The sequence below is a fragment of the Heterodontus francisci genome, chromosome 2 (genome assembly GCF_036365525.1).
Source record: "Heterodontus francisci isolate sHetFra1 chromosome 2, sHetFra1.hap1, whole genome shotgun sequence".
Classification (NCBI taxonomy): Eukaryota; Metazoa; Chordata; class Chondrichthyes; order Heterodontiformes; family Heterodontidae; genus Heterodontus; species Heterodontus francisci.
Window position 1 is genome coordinate 163,055,655 of NC_090372.1, and position 18,303 is coordinate 163,073,957.

Below are 18,303 nucleotides of genomic sequence, written 5' to 3' on the forward strand. Positions count from 1 at the left end.
ATCCCTGCTTCAGTCCATCTGCCGCTGAAACCCTCATCCATGCTTTTGTTACTTCAAGATTCGATTATTCCAATTCTCTTCTAGCTGACTCACCTTGTCTTCTCTGTAAGCTTAAGCTTATTCAAAACTCTGCTACACATATCCTAACTCAAACAAAATACCATTCACCCATTATCCCTGCGCTTGCTGACCTATATTGGCTCCCAGTCCAGAAATGCCTTGATTTTAAAATTTGCTCCCTCATGGCCTTGCTTCTCCCCAACTCTGTAACCTCCTCCACCATTACAACCCTCCAAGAACTCTGTATTCCTCCAACTCTGGTAACTTATTAATTTCCTCACTTCTTTCAGCCCACCATTCGTGGTTGTGGCTGGGTCCTCAGCTTTGGAATTCCCTCCCTAAACCTCTGTCTCTCCATTTCTATCTCCTCCTTTAAAACCCTGCTTAAAACCGACTTCTTTGACAAAGCTCTTGGTGTCCTGTTCTCATATCTTATGCTGTTCATTTCAATTCTTATCTGATTATGCTCCTGTGAAGCACATTAGGATTTTTTACTATGTTAAAGACATATTATAAGTGCAAGGTGGTGTTGAAATTGAACAGAATATCTACTGCACAAAAGCACAATTGTTAGTCACATTATTATTAACACTCTGCCATTCTCCAGTGTCAGATCAAGTCCTGACTCCAGGACTTCTTATTGTTGAGTCAGAGCTGAGACTCCCTTGTTCAGAGAGCCTCATTCTGCCTCACTCCTTGGTCAGGTCAAGGCCAACTCCAGACTTCCACTCCGGCTTATTAACATTGGCGCAAAGCAAAACCACAGTTGCAGTGCAAATTAACATTCTTTGCACCAGTCTCACACTTAAACACAGTCTTAAAGTTACTGCTAACAAACAGTAGTAATATACATTAATACTAAATAGTTCCAAATGTATAAATGGTACCTAAAAGGTCTTTCTAGGCCATTTATTTTGACTCACCTCCTGCCTTCTGTTCCCAGGTGGCATTGAAACCCCTTGCATTGCCATTTGAATTTGTCTTAAACCTGACAGTGATATAGTTTCCAGTACTGGAGACCACTAGTGGGTTGTTTGGTGGGCGGGTGCTACACAATTGAGCTAACCGTACAGATGTAATGTCTGGACCACCGTACACCTGAACAACACAAAAGGTATATCAATATAAGAAAATTCTTTGTGATCGAGGCAACTCTTATATAGCTGTTACGTAAGCAAAATAAATTTGGAATGATGTGGAAAAAGATAAAAAAATATACTTCGTTTCTATTTTCAAAACTAACAAATTTTGACATTCTACCTCCAATTAAATAAAGTCGGACGGCACCAGATTTTTGTATCATGAACACCATTTCCTACTATTTCAAGGTGACTTTTGTTACTGGGCTGATAATCTGTACGCGCATCCATTCAAAGAAGTGAAATGAAGAGATTCTGTGTTTAAATGAATGGGTATTATTTAAAGCTTAGAGCCAAAGACATCTACATAAAGCCTGTGGATTTAGTCTGGCTTCTACTCCTTTCTGCTTTATTAGTTCCATTGATTTTAGTGTTAAAGTCAGCATTCCAAACTTCTGAGCAATTCTATTTTATAGGCCTGGCAAACGGTAGTGGAAAAAATCCTTTGAGTAAAAATATAGTTGTGTGTCTATTAAAGAAACATAAAGAACTGAAGAGAAACTACAGCAAAATCATAAAACACAAAGCACAACAGCGACTTGCTTTGGAAACACTCAGTGGAAACTAAACATATATGACAGAAATCAGGCAGCAAAATTTATTTAAAGAAAACTAGAATGTTACAAATCTGAAATAAAAATGGAAAATGCTGGAACTGCAATTTAGAGAATGGAAGTTTAATCTTTTGGGTATAACACTTTATCAGAATTTGTTAAACTTGGAGGTATGTTTTGTAGTATTTTAGTGCCACTTCCATTCCTACTAATTTCTGTCTTGTTCTGCCTACATACATCCATTGTCTCTCTCATGCACACCACGCTGTGCCTCATATTGCACAGAACACCAAGATCCAGTTTCTTTCTGAACACTTTAAGTGAAACTAGACCAGTCACATTTTATTCTTGAAAATTAGTCTTCTCAATTTTGGATAAATTAATTTGCAGCATATGCAGCAAAAATAAAGTGTACACAAGTGTACTTTATGATCAGATTAACCTTTTTTGTTATTTTGCTCCTTTGGTCTTCGTCAATTTATTTTGAAACAGTAAAGCTGCTGAACAGGTGAATACTACACTGAATACTAGAGATACATTTTCTAGAGATCCTCATCTATTTTAAATCTTTAATTCACTGACTAATGGGTCAGGTATCCTATTTTCTACCTATAATCTAAGCTTTCCAATTGGAAACACAGTGCCATTAACCAGGAGTCAATTATCAGACACAGTAATGATTAGGTGCTTATTGTTCTTAATTCTAACTTCAGAATAGTAACCCCGACCATAGCAGTATGATCTTTGCATTCCACAGACACATCCTTATGAGTAATTGCTGACTTGTGCTAAATTATGACACTAGGAACCAGACTGTAAGGTAAATTTATTGCACATTGGCTTTACACAGCTAATTGAAAGGCAAAGCCTACATCCCATCAGTTTGGGATGCATATGAACTCAGATCTCTGCAGTGATAAATCAAAGATCTAGTCTATCTCTGCTTTTCTTTATTGTTGTTCTCAGGGAGCAAATGGCCACATCTACCGTAGGCCATGCAAGGCCCCTCATTCCTGATAAACATGGAATTCTAAAATTCAATGTGCAATTCGACTATGATGTGAAAATTATTTAATATTTTGGCCGGCACAAAATGATGTACTCCACTAACAAATAGGATAATTGAAACAGTGCTGTCTTTATATTTGCTTAATGAGGTTCTGTAACATGCTGAGACTTCTGTTGCCTGAAAGGAGTATCTCACAACAGTTGTTCAAAAGTTATATTGTTGTGGCTTTCATTTTCTGGCCCTATGCTATTCCAGTTGGGAGAGGAAGGTCCAAATAGGTCAACGATGTGCAAACTACATTGCTGGATTATATGGATGGGCTGAGTGACTGGAGTCAGAACAAAGGCAGCCAACATTGCTGCAGGGGGACATTTCAATGTGCTTCAATCATCACTATTGCCTCCAAAGAAGTATTGGAAAACAACTATCAGAGTTTTCAGTTCCCCTTGAGGTACTTTTTGCTGCCCTGGCAGGTAGTAGTGCTATCTCCTTTTACTTATACTGCTGCTGCTAAAGCCAGGACTGTTATCCGAGGCAGCAGTGTAACATACAGAAGGTATAAGAGGTACAGTATTTGATTTAGGGTCCACCAGCACTTGTGCAATGCACAGTGATACATTAGGCAAGTACTGATGGATTTTAAATCAAGCAAATTTTGACCTTTTACATTTTATTCAAATTGGTTTAAATGCAGCTCATAGTAATAATCCCAATGGTCACCTTAAAGGAGGAGCATGAGATCTACTTCCTGAAAATAAGTCTCTTGAATTTGGAATTCATACCTCCAGTACATCGAAATTGCACGTTTGGTGATATTCCATAACAAACTCATGGATGGTGAGCTCAATACTACTACCAGAATCTCCTTGAATGAACCAGATACATTCACGGTTATGTGGATAGCTGTTAGGATAGCCTGGGCTGCTGAATCCTCCGTTAGGCCCAAGCAATTCTCCACCACATCCTGGCAAAAAATTAAATTAAATGTAATGAATACAAACCGGAGAACAGCACAATCACACAACTTGTCACTGTGTACTCTGCAGAGTAGAGCCAATCTGACAACAAGCACATGCACAAAGTGGTAATAGAGCTGGTTAGATAAACCATTTAGAGCATTAAGATATGATGTGAAGAGCAAGAAATGGAGATGTCCGCATATGATAGGAAATGGAGAATTTATGAAAGGTTCTAAAGATTATTTCTTGTGATAATATACATTTTGCACCGTGCATGTGAAGCATCACATTTACACCCGCCTTTGCTATTGCCTATTTGGCACAATGCATAAAGTTGTCAGTGTGCCACTGAGAGAGAGGAAAAATATTAATGGAGTGCTGGAGGCGAGACCATCAATTCTCTCGTTAACCTTTTGGTGGTTCCCTTCAATCAATGTGCCATCGGTGTGTGGCGAATAAGTGGTATACAGCAACAAAACAGCTGCATGTATGCACACATTACCATCCTAATGGTTCCCCAAAGTATAACTGCCGTTGCTTTTTAAAAAAAAAGGTTTTCTCTTCCTCCATCGAGAGAAAATAGGCTTATCATTCTCCATGAAGCTATTTCCTCCTTGATCAGGTGTGAAAGTTTGATAGAATACATGAAAGTGTGAAGAGAGATGCATGCCAGAATAAAATAAAATACTACTTTGAGGGTAGTTGCACTTGAAGACACGCTTGTTAAACTAAAAGGGCCAATTTTAATCTTACCAGCCTGATAGAAACAGGTTCCAATTTTCACCTGCTTACCTGAGCAGGCAGCAAGAACATTCATCCTAAAACAATGGAGTCATTTTTAATAGACAAATGTTAGGTTCCAATTATGTCATTGGGATCTGTTGCAATTTTACTAGGTGGCCTGAGACAATCGGTATTCTGCTAGTTGCCCACTGGCGAAGAGGCTCATGGCCAGAAGAAACACAAAAAGGTAATTTTTACATTTTAAAAAATATTTCCTTGTGGAACCAGGTGGTGAAAGCATATTCCTTCAGGAAGAACAAGGCATGTTTACGGCTCCCTACGGGTTAATCAAGGTCAGCCAGCAAGGATTTGTTAAGGTGCATCATGTCTGACTAACTTGATTGAATTTTTTGATAAGATAACAGAGAAGGTTAATCAATGTAGTGCAGTAGATGTATATATGAACTTCCGGTAGGCATTTGACAAGGTGTCACACAGGAGATTTATTAAGAAGCTCATGGAATTAAGGGGAAAGTGGCCGTATGGATACAAAATTGGCTGAGAGACAGGCAGCACAGGGTGGATGGATATTTTTCCAATTGTGAGGTGGTTTGCAGTGGTGTTCCCCGAGGGTCAGTTATGGGTCCATTACTTTTTACAATTTTTATGAACGACCTGGATTCAGGTGTAAAAAGCATCATTATAAAGTTTCAGATGATACAAAACTTGGCAAAGTAGTTTCATAGAATCATCGAAAGTTACAGCATGGAAAGGGGCCATTTAGCCCATCATGTTCATGCCAGCTGACAAGTAGCCATTCAGCCTAATCCCACTTTCCAGCTCTCGGTCCGTAGCCTTGTAGGTTACAGCACTACAAGTGCATATCCATGTACTTTTTAAATGTTGTGAGAATTTCTACCTCTGCCGCCCTTTCAGGCTGTGAGATCGAAATCTCCACCACCCTCTAGATAAACAAGTTTCCCCTCGAATACCCTCTAAACATACCTCCTATCCTAAATCTATGTACCTTGGTTATGGACCTCTCATACAAAAGGAATAAGGCCTTCCTATGCACTCTATCTAGACACCTCATAATTTTATACACTTCAATTAGGCCTCCCCTCAGCCTCATCTGTTCCAAAGAAAACAACCCTAGCCTATCCAATCCTTCCTCATAAATACAATTCACCAGTCCAAGCAACATCCTTGTAAATCTCCTCCGCAACCTCTCTAATGAAATCACATCTTTCATATAATGTGGTGATCAGAACTGCCCATAATACTCCAGCAATGGAGTAACTATTATTTTATACAGTTCCAGCATAACCTCCCAGCTCTGATTTTTTTTTATTTTGCTTATTTTATCTGATTTTTTTTATTCATTCATGGGATTTGGGTGTCACTGGCCAGGCCAGCATCTATTGCCCATCCCTAATTGCCCTTGAGGAGGTGGTGGTGAGCTGCCTTCTTGAACCGCTGCAGTCCATGTGGGGTAGGTACACCCACAGTGCTGTTAGGGAGTTCCAGGATTTTTACCACGGCGATATAGTTCCAAGTCAGGATGGTGTGTGACTTGGAGGGGAACTTGCAGGTGGTGGTGTTCCCATGTATTTGCTGCCCTTGTCCTTCTAGTTGGTAGAGGTCGCGGGTTTGGAAGGTGCTGTCTAAGCAGCTTTGGTGCATTGCTGCAGTGCATCTTGTAGATGGTACACACTGCTGCCACTCTGCGTCTGTGGTGGAGGGAGTGAATGTTTGTAGATGGGGTGCCAATCAAGCAGGCTGCTTTGTCCTGGATGGTGTCGAGCTTCTTGAATGTTGTTGGAGCTGCACCCATCCAGGCAAGTGGAGAGTATTTCATCACACTCCTGACTTGTGCCTTGTAGATGGTGGACAGGCTTTGGGGAATCAGGAGGTGAGTTACTCGCCACAGGATTCCTAGCCTCTGACCTGCTCTTGTAGCCACGGTATTTATATGGCTACTCCAGTTCAGTTTTTGGTCAATGGTAGCCCCTAGGATGTTGATAGTGGGGGATTCAGCGATGGTAATGCCGTTGAATGTTGGGAGATGGTTAGATTCTCTCTTGTTGGAGATGGTCATTGCCTGGCACTTGTGTGGCACGAATGTTACTTGCCACTTATCAGCCCAAGCCTGGATATTGTCCAGGTCTTGCTACATTTCTACATGGACTGCTTCAGTATCTGAGGAGTCACGAATGGTGCTGAACAGTGTGCAATCATCAGCGAACATCCCCACTTCTGACCTTATGATTGAAGGAAGGTCATTGATGAAGCAGCTGAAGATAGTTGAGCCTAGAACACTACCTTGAGGAACTCCTGCAGTGATGACCTGGAGCTCAGATGATTGACCTCCAACAACCACAACCATCTTCCTTTGTGCTAGGTATGACTCCAGCCAGCGGAGGGTTTTCCCCCTGATTCCCATTGACCTCAGTTTTGCTAGGGCTCCTTGATGCCATACTCGGTCAAATGCTGCCTTGATGTCAAGGGCAGTCACTCACCTCATATTTGGTGGTTTGGCTAATAAAGGCAAGTATCCCAAATGCCTTCTTCACGACCTTATCTACCTGTCCAGGTACCTTTAGTGACATATGGATATTCACCCCAAGATCTCGCTGTTCCTCTACACTTCTCAGTATCCCATTTGTTGTGTATTCCCTTGCCTTGTTAACCTTCCCCAAATACATTACCTCACACTTCTCTGGACTGAACTCCATTTGCCACTGTTCCACCCACCTGAGAGGTCCATTGATATCTTCCTGCAGTCTACAGCTTTCTTCATTATCAACCACATGGCCAATTTTTGTATCGTCTGCAAACTTCTTGATCATACCCCCTACAATCAAGTCCCTATCATTGATATACACCAAAAAAAGCAAGGGACCCAGTACTGAGTCCTGTGCAACACCACAAGAAACAGCCTTCCAGTTACAAAAACATGCACCAACCATTACTCTTTGCTTCCTGCCTGTGAGCCAATTTTGGATCCAACTTGCCACTTTACCTTGGATCCCATGGGCTTTTACTCTTGTCACCGGTCTGCCATGTGGGACCTTATCAAAAGCCTTGCTAAAATCCATATAGACTACATCAAATCAACCTTCCTCGTTACCTCCTCAAAATATTGAATCATGTTAATCAGACACGACCTTCCCTTAACAAAGCTGTGCTGACTGTCCTTGATTAATCAGTGTCTTTCTAAATGAAGATTTATTCTGTCCCTCAGAATTTTTCCAATAGCTTTCTCACCATCGAGGTTAGGCTGACTGGCCTATAATTACTTGGTCTATCCCTTTCTCCCTTTTTAAGCATTGGTATAATATTAATGTCCTGCAGTCCTCTGGCACCACACCTGTAGCCAGAGAGGATTGGAAAATAATGGTCAGAACCTCCGCTAATTCCTCTCTTGCCTCCCTGAATAGCCTAGGATACATTTTGTCTGGGCCTGAATATTTATCCTCTTTTAAAGATGTAAAACCCCGAAATATTTCCTCTCACAATCTGTTAAATTCATCTAATACTTCACACTCCTCCTCCCTGATTGAAATGTCTGTATTGCTCCTCTCTTTATGCAAACAGGCCCCAAAGGAGGGACTCCCACCCTGACCCCACTAGGAGGCCACCAGACTCTACAGGGTAGCAACTCCCTGCAGTGGCGGACCCCTCCACCTTCAACAAAATTGAAGTGGAGGCGGACAGAGGCCTTTTAGTGACCATTAATTGGCCACTTAAGGGCCGCAATTGGCCTGGCCCCAACAAAATGGCAGGGGCCTGGGTGACATCGGGAATGGTGCCCCCTGCCATTTTGTTTCCCACCCCCACCCACCCACCCCCTGCCTTCGTGCTCATCTCCAAGAGCAGAACAAAATCCTTCCCATTGTTTTAACAATTCTGAGAGATTTGCCTACATGTTTGCTCTTCTACCTCCCTCTGACTGTTTGGGGGTCTACAGTATACTTCCATTAGTGTGATTGCCCCTTTTCTGTTCTTCAATTCAACACATATGGCCTCATATGATCCTTGTAGAATATCATCCCTCCTGATAGCTAGAATGGTTTCTTTAATCAATATTGCAACCCCCCACTCCTTTTTCCCCCATCTCATTTGAAAATCCTGTAACCAGGAATGTTGATTATAGCTATTCCAGCCCTCCTTTCAGCCATGTCTCAGTAATAGCTATAATATCATACTTTCACATGTCAGTCTGTGCTCTCAGATCACCTACCTTATTCCCTAGATTTTGTGCATTGAAGTATATAGCATTTAGCACTGCCAAACTCTCTTGTCTATTTTCCAGCCTTTGCTTCCTCAGCCTTCCAAACATGCTTACTAATTTTTTGCCGATACTTTAGTGCCAATATGGACCTCTGGCTGTTCACCCTCCCCCCTCAGTGAAATCCTTGATCCTGGCAACAGGAAGGCAATATACCATCCTGGAGTCACGACTGAAGCTGCAGAAGTGCCTGTCTGTTCCCCTCTACCAATATTGCTCTTTCACTTTTCTTCCTCCCATTCTGCAGCTGAGCTGCCCATTGTGCCATAGACTTGGCTCTGCCCTGTACTCCCCAGAGGAACAATCACTCTCACTAGTATTCAGATAATAGGTAGTGATAGGCTTCACGATGACAGACAGTATAGTTAACTGGGAAGAAGCCTGGCAGATGGAGCTCAACGTGGGGTGTGTGAAGTGATTCCCTTTGGGAAGACTAATGGAGAAAGATAGTATACCTATAACTGGTAATATTTTGGAAAGTGTAGATGAGCAGAGAGATTTTGGTGTCCATATACTTAAAGGTGACAGAGAAAGTTGATAAGGTGGTTAAAAAGGCATATGGATTACTTAAGTTTATGAATAGAGGCATAGAATATAAAAGCAAAGAGCAAATGCTATAACTTTATAATCAGGCCTTAGCTGGAGTATTGTGGACAACTCTAGGCACCACACTTCAGGAAAGATATAAAAGGCATATGAAAGGGTACAGCGGAGGTTTACAAGTATTTACCAGAGATGAAGGACTTCAGTAATTAGGAGAGGTTGAACATATTAGGACAGTCCTCCTTGCAAGAGCGAAGGTTAAGAGGTGATCTAATAGCGACATTCAAGATGGTGAGAGGTTTTGATGGAATAGGGAAAAACTATTCCCTCTGGCAAAAACAACAACTTATATTTATATAGCACGTTTAACATAATAAAATGTCCCAACGCCCTTTACAGGAGTGTTATAAAGCAAAATTAGACACTGAGCCACATAAGGCAATATTAGGTTTGATGGCCAAAAACTTGGTCAAAGAGGTAGGTTTTAAGGAGAGTCTTAAAGGGTGAAAGAGAGATAGAGTGTCGGAGAGATTTAGGGAGGGAATTCCAGAGCTTAGAAAATTGACAGTTGAAGGCACGGCCACCAATGTGGAGCGATTAAAATTGGGGTTTCTCAAGAGGTCAAAATTAGATAAATGCAGGTATCTCAGAAGGTTGTGAAGTTGGAGGAAATTATAGAGATAGGGAGGGGTGAGGCCATGGAGGGATTTGAAGACAAGGATGAGAATTTTAAATTCAAGGCATTGCTTGAACAGGAGCAAGCACAGGGGCAATGCATGAATGGGATTTGATGCGAGTTAGGATATGGACAGCAGAGTTTTGGATGACCTCAAATTTACAGAGGGTAGAATGTGGGAGGCCAGCCAGGAGTGCATCAATAAATGGGTCAATACCCAGGGGTCATAGATGTAAAATCATTGGAAATAATCTAGAGAGGAGATGAGAAGAAAGTTTTCACTCAGAGTTGCCGGGATTTAGAACACTCGACTTGAAAAGGTGATGGAAGCTGATACCATGAATAATTTTAAAAGGGAGTCAGACAGGTACTTGAGAACGAGGAACTTACAGAGTTAGGGACATAAAGCAGGGATGTGGGACTAAGCACGACAACGCTTTGAAGGATCCAGCAGAGGCATGATGGACAGAATGGCCTCCTTTCTATGATTCTATGCTGTGACCTTGTGGGCACCTCCATGGGACGCCAAGCAGATGAACCCATCATTTATCTGCTGTTGGTGCGTGACCACTAGGCTGCACAATTTTCTACTACTTCCCACTGACTTGCTGCCGAGAATGGGTGGGGAGTCAGTCGGTGGGCTTCATTATCATCCATTCTCTGGATGTGGGCATTGTTGGCAAGGCCAGCATTTATTGCTCATTGCTAATTGCCCTTGAGAAGGTGGTGGTGAGCACCTTCTTGAGCTGTTGCATTCTGTATGTTGAAGCTAGTCCCACAGTGCATTTAGGTATGAAATTCTGACCTAGCAGCAAATGAAAGAACAGCAATATATGTCCAGGTCAGGATGATGTGTGACTTGGAAGGGAACTAGGAGGTGATGGTGTTTCCATGCATCTCCTGTTCTTCTCTTTCTAGGTGGCAGGAATCACGGGCTTGGCAAGATGCTGCAATGCACCTTTAGATAGTTCACAAAACAGCCACAGTGCGCACATAATGCAAGTTTAGGTGAGTGAATGAAGTGCCGCACAAGCAAACCACTTTGCCCTGGATGGGGTCAAGTTTCTTGAGTGTTGCTGCAGCTGCATTATCCAGTCAATTGCAGAGTATTCCACCACACTTCTGATTTGTGCTTGTAGGTGGTCGTTGGGCTTTGTAGAATCAAGAGGTGATCTACTCACTGCAAAATACTCAACCTCTCACCTGCTCTTGTGGCCATGACTGGTCCAGTTGATTTCTGATCAATTGTAGCCCCCAGGATGTTGATGGAACTTGACACTTTATTTTATTTTTTAACCATTTGCCTGCCTAAAGCTTGGTTTTTCATGTTTGTGCGTTTGGACAGAGCTGTCTATTGTTCTGTCATTAACATACTCTCTGGATTAAAGCTTTGCCTTTCATCACACCATTATTACTCCCTTTGACTTTGTCCCATGACATCTTTGTCATTTGATCTCTCCTGCTCTCTGCCCTATCACACACCTTCCCTTTTGTTCTCTTTACAACCCCCCCCCCCCCCAAACCTATTAAATTTCTAACCTTTGACAGTTCAGATGAAAGGTCACAGACTTGAAAAGTTAACTCTGCTTCTCTCTCCACAGATGCTGCCAGACCTGCTGGGTATTTCCAGCATTTTCTGGTTTTCATTCAGATTTCCAGCATCCGCAGTATTTTGCTTTTATTTGCAAAGATCTTGGCTGATTATTGAAACATCCATACTTTTCTGAGTGTCATCAGAGGGTATCAATAACCAAATGTGTTTAAAGTCATCTAACTGCTAAAGGCATTTCTTCTGAATTTTTCCTCTCCAGAAGTAATGTTCATCAGAAGTTATTGTGGTTGGATTTTGAAAAAGGAAAAAAAAATTCTCCTCTCCCCTCCTCTCCCACACTGCACCATAACTGAACCTGGAGTCATTCTGGTCTGTATGACTCAGTTTGCACTGGGTGTTTGACTTATCAACTGAGTCACCAGGAAGCAAAACAAATGTTTAACCGAGATTTACAATTGACTGTCAGGCATTAGTGCAGGGAAAATTAGGATACATACAGGATGTTCAATGTACATTTTGAAATCCAGCCAAAGTAAGTCCATCATACATTAAATGAGTTATGAAGTGTAGGCTTTAGCACAGCCGCAAATGCATTTTACAAATTTGCAATTGGGAAGTTACCCAGGATTTTACACTTGAATTACACCAGCGGACAGAAATAGAACCATAGAAGTTTAGAAAAATTACAGCACAGAAGGAGGCCATTCAGCCCTTTGTGTCCGTGCCGGTTGAAAAAACTAGCCACCCAATCTAATCCCCCCCTTCCAGCACCTGGTCCATAGCCTTGCAGGTTACAGTACTTCAGGTGCATGTCCAGTTATCTTGCAAAAGAATTGAAAAAAACAACTGAAATCATTGGTGGAGCTGACCTGCTGGGATTTTTCCATTGCAATTGCCAAAAGGAATACGCTATGTTCATCCTAAAGTGGACTGTCATACTCAGATTGGAGACAAATCATGGGAATACGCTACATGATGTACTTCTCATCATTTGAACTCTAGCGATGCTAGGAATACCAGAATGTTCCTGATGTCCAGGGTTAGAGTGATCAATCATGTACACTAAAGTGGTAAGGAATGAAACATAGATGACGTCAGCCGTGCTGCTCTCCAGCAGGCATCTGAGGCCTGCCACAGCCATCTTCCAAACTATCTACTGCCAGGCACCCTTATGGACGTGGAAAAGTCACTGGGAGCCTGCCAGCAATAAGTGAAGCAGACCGAGCATGGAAAATCGGCTCGAGTCAGAAAATGAGAATCAGGCAGATCAAACGGCTGCCCACTGCACTAACATTTGGATGGAATAGAAAAGCTCAAATCTGAGAAGGTAATTTAAATTATGAGCTTATATGGAAGTTTTTCTGCATATAAATACTAACAGGCATTACAAAATAACACATATATGCACACATGCACGAATGCAAATATTCACACAAAGAGTTAGGTACATGCCAGTGGATGTGATGTATTTGGATTTTCAGAAGGCTTTTGATAAGGTCCCACACAGGAGGTTAGTAAACAAAATTAGAGCACATGGGATTGGGGGTAATATACTGGTGTGGATTGAGAATTGGTCAACAGACAGAAAACAGGAGAGTAGGAATAAATGGGTCATTCTCAGGATGGCAGGCTGTTACTAATGGGGTACCACAAGGATCAGTGCTGGGGCCACAGCTGTTCACAATCTATATAAATTATTTGGATATGGGGACCAAATGTAATATTTCCAAATTTGCCGATGACACAAAAGTAGGTGGGAATTTAAGTTGTGAGGAGGATGCAAGGAGGCTTCAAGGGAACCTGGACAAGCTAAGTGAATGGAAAAGAACATGGCAGATGGAATATAATGTGAATAAGTGTGAAGTGATCCACTTTGGTAGAAAAAAAACAGAAAGACAGAATATTTCTTAAATGGTGAGAAGTTGGGAAGTGTTGCTGTCCAAAGGGACTTGGGTATCCTTGTTCATGAATCACTAAAAGCTAGCATGCAGGTGTAGCAAGCAATTAGGAAGGCAAATCGTATCTTGGCCTTCATCGCAAGGCATTCTGAGTACAGGAGTAAAGAAATCTAGTTGCAATTGTGTAGAGCCTTGGTGAGACTGCACCTGGAATATTGTATACAGTTTTGGTCCCCTCATCTAAGGAAGGATATACTTGCCATTGAGGGAGTGCAACGGAGGTTCATCAAACTAATCCCTGGGATGGCAGGCTTGTCTGATGAGGAGAGATTGAGGAAACAAGGCCTGTATTCTTTATGAGTTTCAAAGAATGAGAGGTGATCACATTGCAACATACAAAATTCTTACAGGACGTGACAGGGTGGATGTAGATAGGATGTTTCCCCTGGCTGATGAGTCTGGAACCAGGGGGCATAGTTTCAGAACAAGGGGTAGGCCATTTAAGACTGATATGAGGAGGAATTTCTTCAGAGGGTGGTAAATCTTTGGAATTCTCTACCTCAGAGGGCTGTGGAAGCTGAATCATTGAGCATGTTCAAGACAGAAATCTATAGATATCTGGATACTAATGACATCATTGTATATGGGGATAACACGGGAAAGTGGCGTTGAGGTAGATGATCGGCCATGATCTGTTTGAATGGCAGAGCAAGCTCGATGGACAGAATGGCCTACTCCTGATCCTATGTTCCTATGCCTACTCACACCACCTACATATATATAATATACACACACATACATACAAGGCATGCACACAGATAAGAGTGCACATGCAGGCACCTATATTCAGATTTTTACTTACAACCATTTGAAACATATCCTCACTAACATGCATGTTTAAGCACATTCATGCATATGTTCAAACATATTCACATATATAAGACCCCACTATGCTCATTTTCTAAAGTAGCCCAGGGTCTTATGAAAAATAGTCACCCTCCCCTTTAGAAGTTATAAATAAGTTGAAAAATCTGTGTTCAAGGTCAAGTAAATCATAATATCATATCATAATTCTCCTTCTCCTCTCTCATGTTTACATTTCTTGTATAGGATTAGTGGTCTCAGCAATTATTCAATATGATGCAAAATGTGACCCAAATTCAGAACAGCTTATTATTAATGTTTCTTGGAGGAGCATTGTCCGCACAAATGTACTGTTAAATATCAGTCTACATGCTGAGATCAGGATTCTCAAGCTGCTTACTGATTATGGATTCTTTTGGCTTCAAACGAACATTCTCATCTTGACAATGCAAGATTGGGACATACTCCTATTTTTCCAAAAGCACATAGTGAAACCACTGTATATTGGCTGAACCATTCGAAACTGGTAAATGGTCAGGAGGGACCTTCAATTCTTTTATTTATAGATGCTAGGATTATGGGAAGGGTGGGTGTGGGTATTCAAGAAAGGGTGCAAGGACAATCCTAGCAACCACAGGCCAGTTAGTTTAGCATTAGTGGTAGTAAGGTTTTTGAAACAATAAACGGGAAAAAAAATCAACAGGCACTTGGAGAGGTTTGAGTTAAATAAGGATGGCCAGCACAGACTTGTAAAAGGCAGATCATGCTTGGCTAATCTAACTGAATTCTTTGATGAAGTAACAGAGAAGGTGATGAAGGGAATGCAGTGGATGTTGTCTATATGGATTTTAAGAAAACATTTGATAAAGTACCACATAAAAGGCTGGTTAACAAAATTGAGGCTCATGGAACAGGAGGGTCAGTGTCCAATTGGATAAAAAAAATTGGCTTAAGGGCAATAAACAGCAAGTCATGATAAATGGTTGTTTTTCAGACTGGAGGATGATAGACAGTGGTGTTCCTCAAGGGTCAGTGCTAGGACCACTGTTTTTTTGCTATATATAAATGACTTGGATCTTGGAATACAGAGTAGAATTTCAAAATTTGCTGATGATACCAAACTCAGAGGAGTGGCAAACAGTGATGATGACACAAACCACCTGCAACAGGACATAGATAGGTTTGCAGAATGGGCAGACTAGTGACAGATGGAATTTAATACTGACAAGTGTGAGGTGATGCATTTTGGCAGAAGGGATAGGGAGAGGCAATATGGACTAAATGGCACAGTTCTAAAGAATGTGCAGGAAATGAGGGACCTGGGGTTGCATGTGCATCAATCTTTGAAGGTGACAGGATACATTGAGAACGTTGCTAGCAAAGCATATGGGATCTTGGGTGTCATAAATAGAGGCATAGAGCACAAAAGCAGGGAAGTTATGCTGAACCTTTATAATGCTCTGGTTAGGCCCCAACTGGAGTATTGTGTACAGTTCTAGTCTCCACGCTTTAGGAACAGTGTGAGGGCCCCTGAGAGGGTACAGAAGAGATTTACCAGAATAGTTCCAGGGATGGGGGATTTTAGTTACAAGGTTAGGTTGAAAAAGTAGGGGATGTTTTCCCTGGAGGGGAAATTTGATAGAGGTGTACAAATTTATGAGAGGCATAGATAAATTAGACAAGAAAAAAATGTTCCCTTTAACTGATGATTGCAGACTAGGGGACACAGATTGAAGGTTTTGGGCAAGAGATACAGGGGGGAATGTGAGGAAGAACTTTTTTACGCAGTGAGTCGTAATGACCTGGAACTCGTTGCCCACGAGGGTGGTGGAAGCAGAGACAATCAACGATTTCAAAAGGAAATTGGATGGGCACTTGAAGGAAAGAAACTTGCAGGGTTATGGGGATCGAGAGGGGGAGTGGGAATGACTGGATTGCTCTGTGAAGGATCAGAATGAACTCAATGGGCCGAATGGCGTCCTTCAATGCTGTAAATGACTCTATGACTCTACCCTGAGGGATCAACACTGCAGAAAACCTGGATGAGTATAAAAAGTGTAGGAGTGAAATTAAAAAGAAAATGAGGAAAGCAAAGTGAGGGCATGAAAAAATATTGGCAGGTAAAATGAAGGAAAACCCAAAGATCTTTTATAACTACATAAAGAGCAAAAGGATAACTAAAGAAAGAGTAGGGCCTATTCAGGCCTCTAAAGGACGTGGAGGATGTTGGTAAGGCTCTGAATGAATACTTTGCATCTATTTTCACAAAGTAGAGGGACAATACAGACATTGCAATCAGGGAGGAGGAGTGTGAAATATTAGATGAAATTAACATAGTGAGAGAGGAAGTATTGTGGTTTAACATCTTTGAAAATGGATAAATCCCAAGGCCTGGTGAAATGTATCCTAGGCTGTAAAGGAAAACAAGAGAAGAATTGGCAGAGGCTCTGACCATCATTTTCCAATCCTTTCTGGCTACAGGTGTGGTGCCAGAGGACTGGAGGATAGCTAACGTCGTATCATTTAAATTATTTAAAAAGGAAGAAAGGAATGGACTGAACAATTACAGGCCAGTAGGTCTAACCTACGTTTTGGGAAAATTAATGGAAAAAACTCTGAGGGACAGGATAAATCTTTATATAGAAAGACACGGATTCATCAAAGACAGTCAGCACAGATTTGTTCATGGAAGTTGGGGCTGAATTTTATGAGCCCTCCAGCGCGGGGGTCCTGGTGGGGTGGGGGGAGGCCCGGAAAATTCATCTGGGAGAGGCCCGCCACGACCTCCGATGCCGAGAAGGCACTGTAATATTTTACCAGTGGTGGCGAGGCCTCTGTACAATCCCCCCACCTCCCCCCACCCCGCCACTTGGCGGCGGGGCCTTCATTTTAATATGCAAATGAGGTTAAAATGAAAGAATAATTACCTACCTGGTAGTCCCACACCGATATTCCGGCTACCGGCCGGAACCCCCACGCCTTAGGAACTCCGTTTGGAGTTCCAAGGCATGACACTGGTGGGGAGGGGGGAGGAGTGAAAATATCAGGGTGAGGGGGAGAAGGGAGAACTATTGTAATTGGTAGTGGGGATGATGAGAAGGGGTTGAGGGTCAAAAGTTCTGAAGTTAGGGGGAAAAGTCATGAAATGAAAAGGTGCTTTTTTTGGGGAGATATGTCACTGAAATACATGAGGACTCAGTATGGGGGGAGTGTGGGAGAGGGGAATATATGTTGAAATAAAAGTGTTCGGCAGGTTCTGGTGAAGCAGCACCTTTAATTATTGAAATGAGATTGAAGGGCCTGAAGCCCTTTAAAATTGACGCCGGCGCCTGCGTGGTGGCGCTGGATGTTGTTGCCGGTGGCAACCCTCCATTGAAATGAGCTCCCATGCGAAATATCACAATGGCTCTGCGGCAGCTGCTCTGTGTGGATGAACCGCTGACTTCAAAGCGTGCTGTCGTGATTTGTGGTGCGCTACTAAAATTCAGCCGATTGCGTCTGACTAACATAATTAAAGGTGGTAACAAGGAGGGTCAGTGAGGATCGTGCATGTGATCTATAAGGATTTTAGCAAAGCTTTTGATAAGGTCCCACATAGCAGACTGGTAACAGAAGTAAAAGCCTATGGGATCCAAGGCAAAGTGACAAATTGGATCCAAAATTTGGTTCAGAGGCAGGAAGAAAAGGGTAACTGTGATTGGGTGTTTTTGTGACTGGAAGGCTGTTTTCACTGGGGTTCCGCAGGACTCAGTACTGGGTCCGTTGCTTTTTGTGGTATGCATCAATGATAGGGACTTGAATGTGGGAGGTGTGATTAAGAAGTTTGCAGACAATACAAAAAATGGCCATGTGGTTGATAATGAAGAAAGTGGTAGATTGCAGGAAGATATCAATGGACTAGTTAGGTGGGCGGAACAGTGGCAAATGGAGCACAATCCGTAGAAGGGTGAGGTAATGCACTTGGGGAAGGCTAGCAAGGCAAGGGAATACGCAATAAATGTGGGATACTGAGAAGTGTAGAGCAGCAGAGAGACC

General features: G+C 42.1%; 1 protein-coding gene across 3 annotated transcripts in view; it reads right to left on the reverse strand.

The window, feature by feature from the left end:
* cubn (cubilin (intrinsic factor-cobalamin receptor)) overlaps window positions 1-18,303 on the reverse strand; it is a 403,204-nt gene that overhangs the window by 260,389 nt on the left and 124,512 nt on the right. For all 3 annotated transcript variants that reach the window (XM_068013312.1, XM_068013303.1, XM_068013322.1), the window contains exons 21-22: window positions 3,545-3,726; window positions 984-1,158 (exon numbers count right to left, since the gene is read on the reverse strand). In XM_068013312.1, coding sequence (XP_067869413.1) covers window positions 984-1,158; window positions 3,545-3,726 — 357 coding nt within the window. The remainder of the gene's footprint in view (window positions 1-983; window positions 1,159-3,544; window positions 3,727-18,303) is intronic.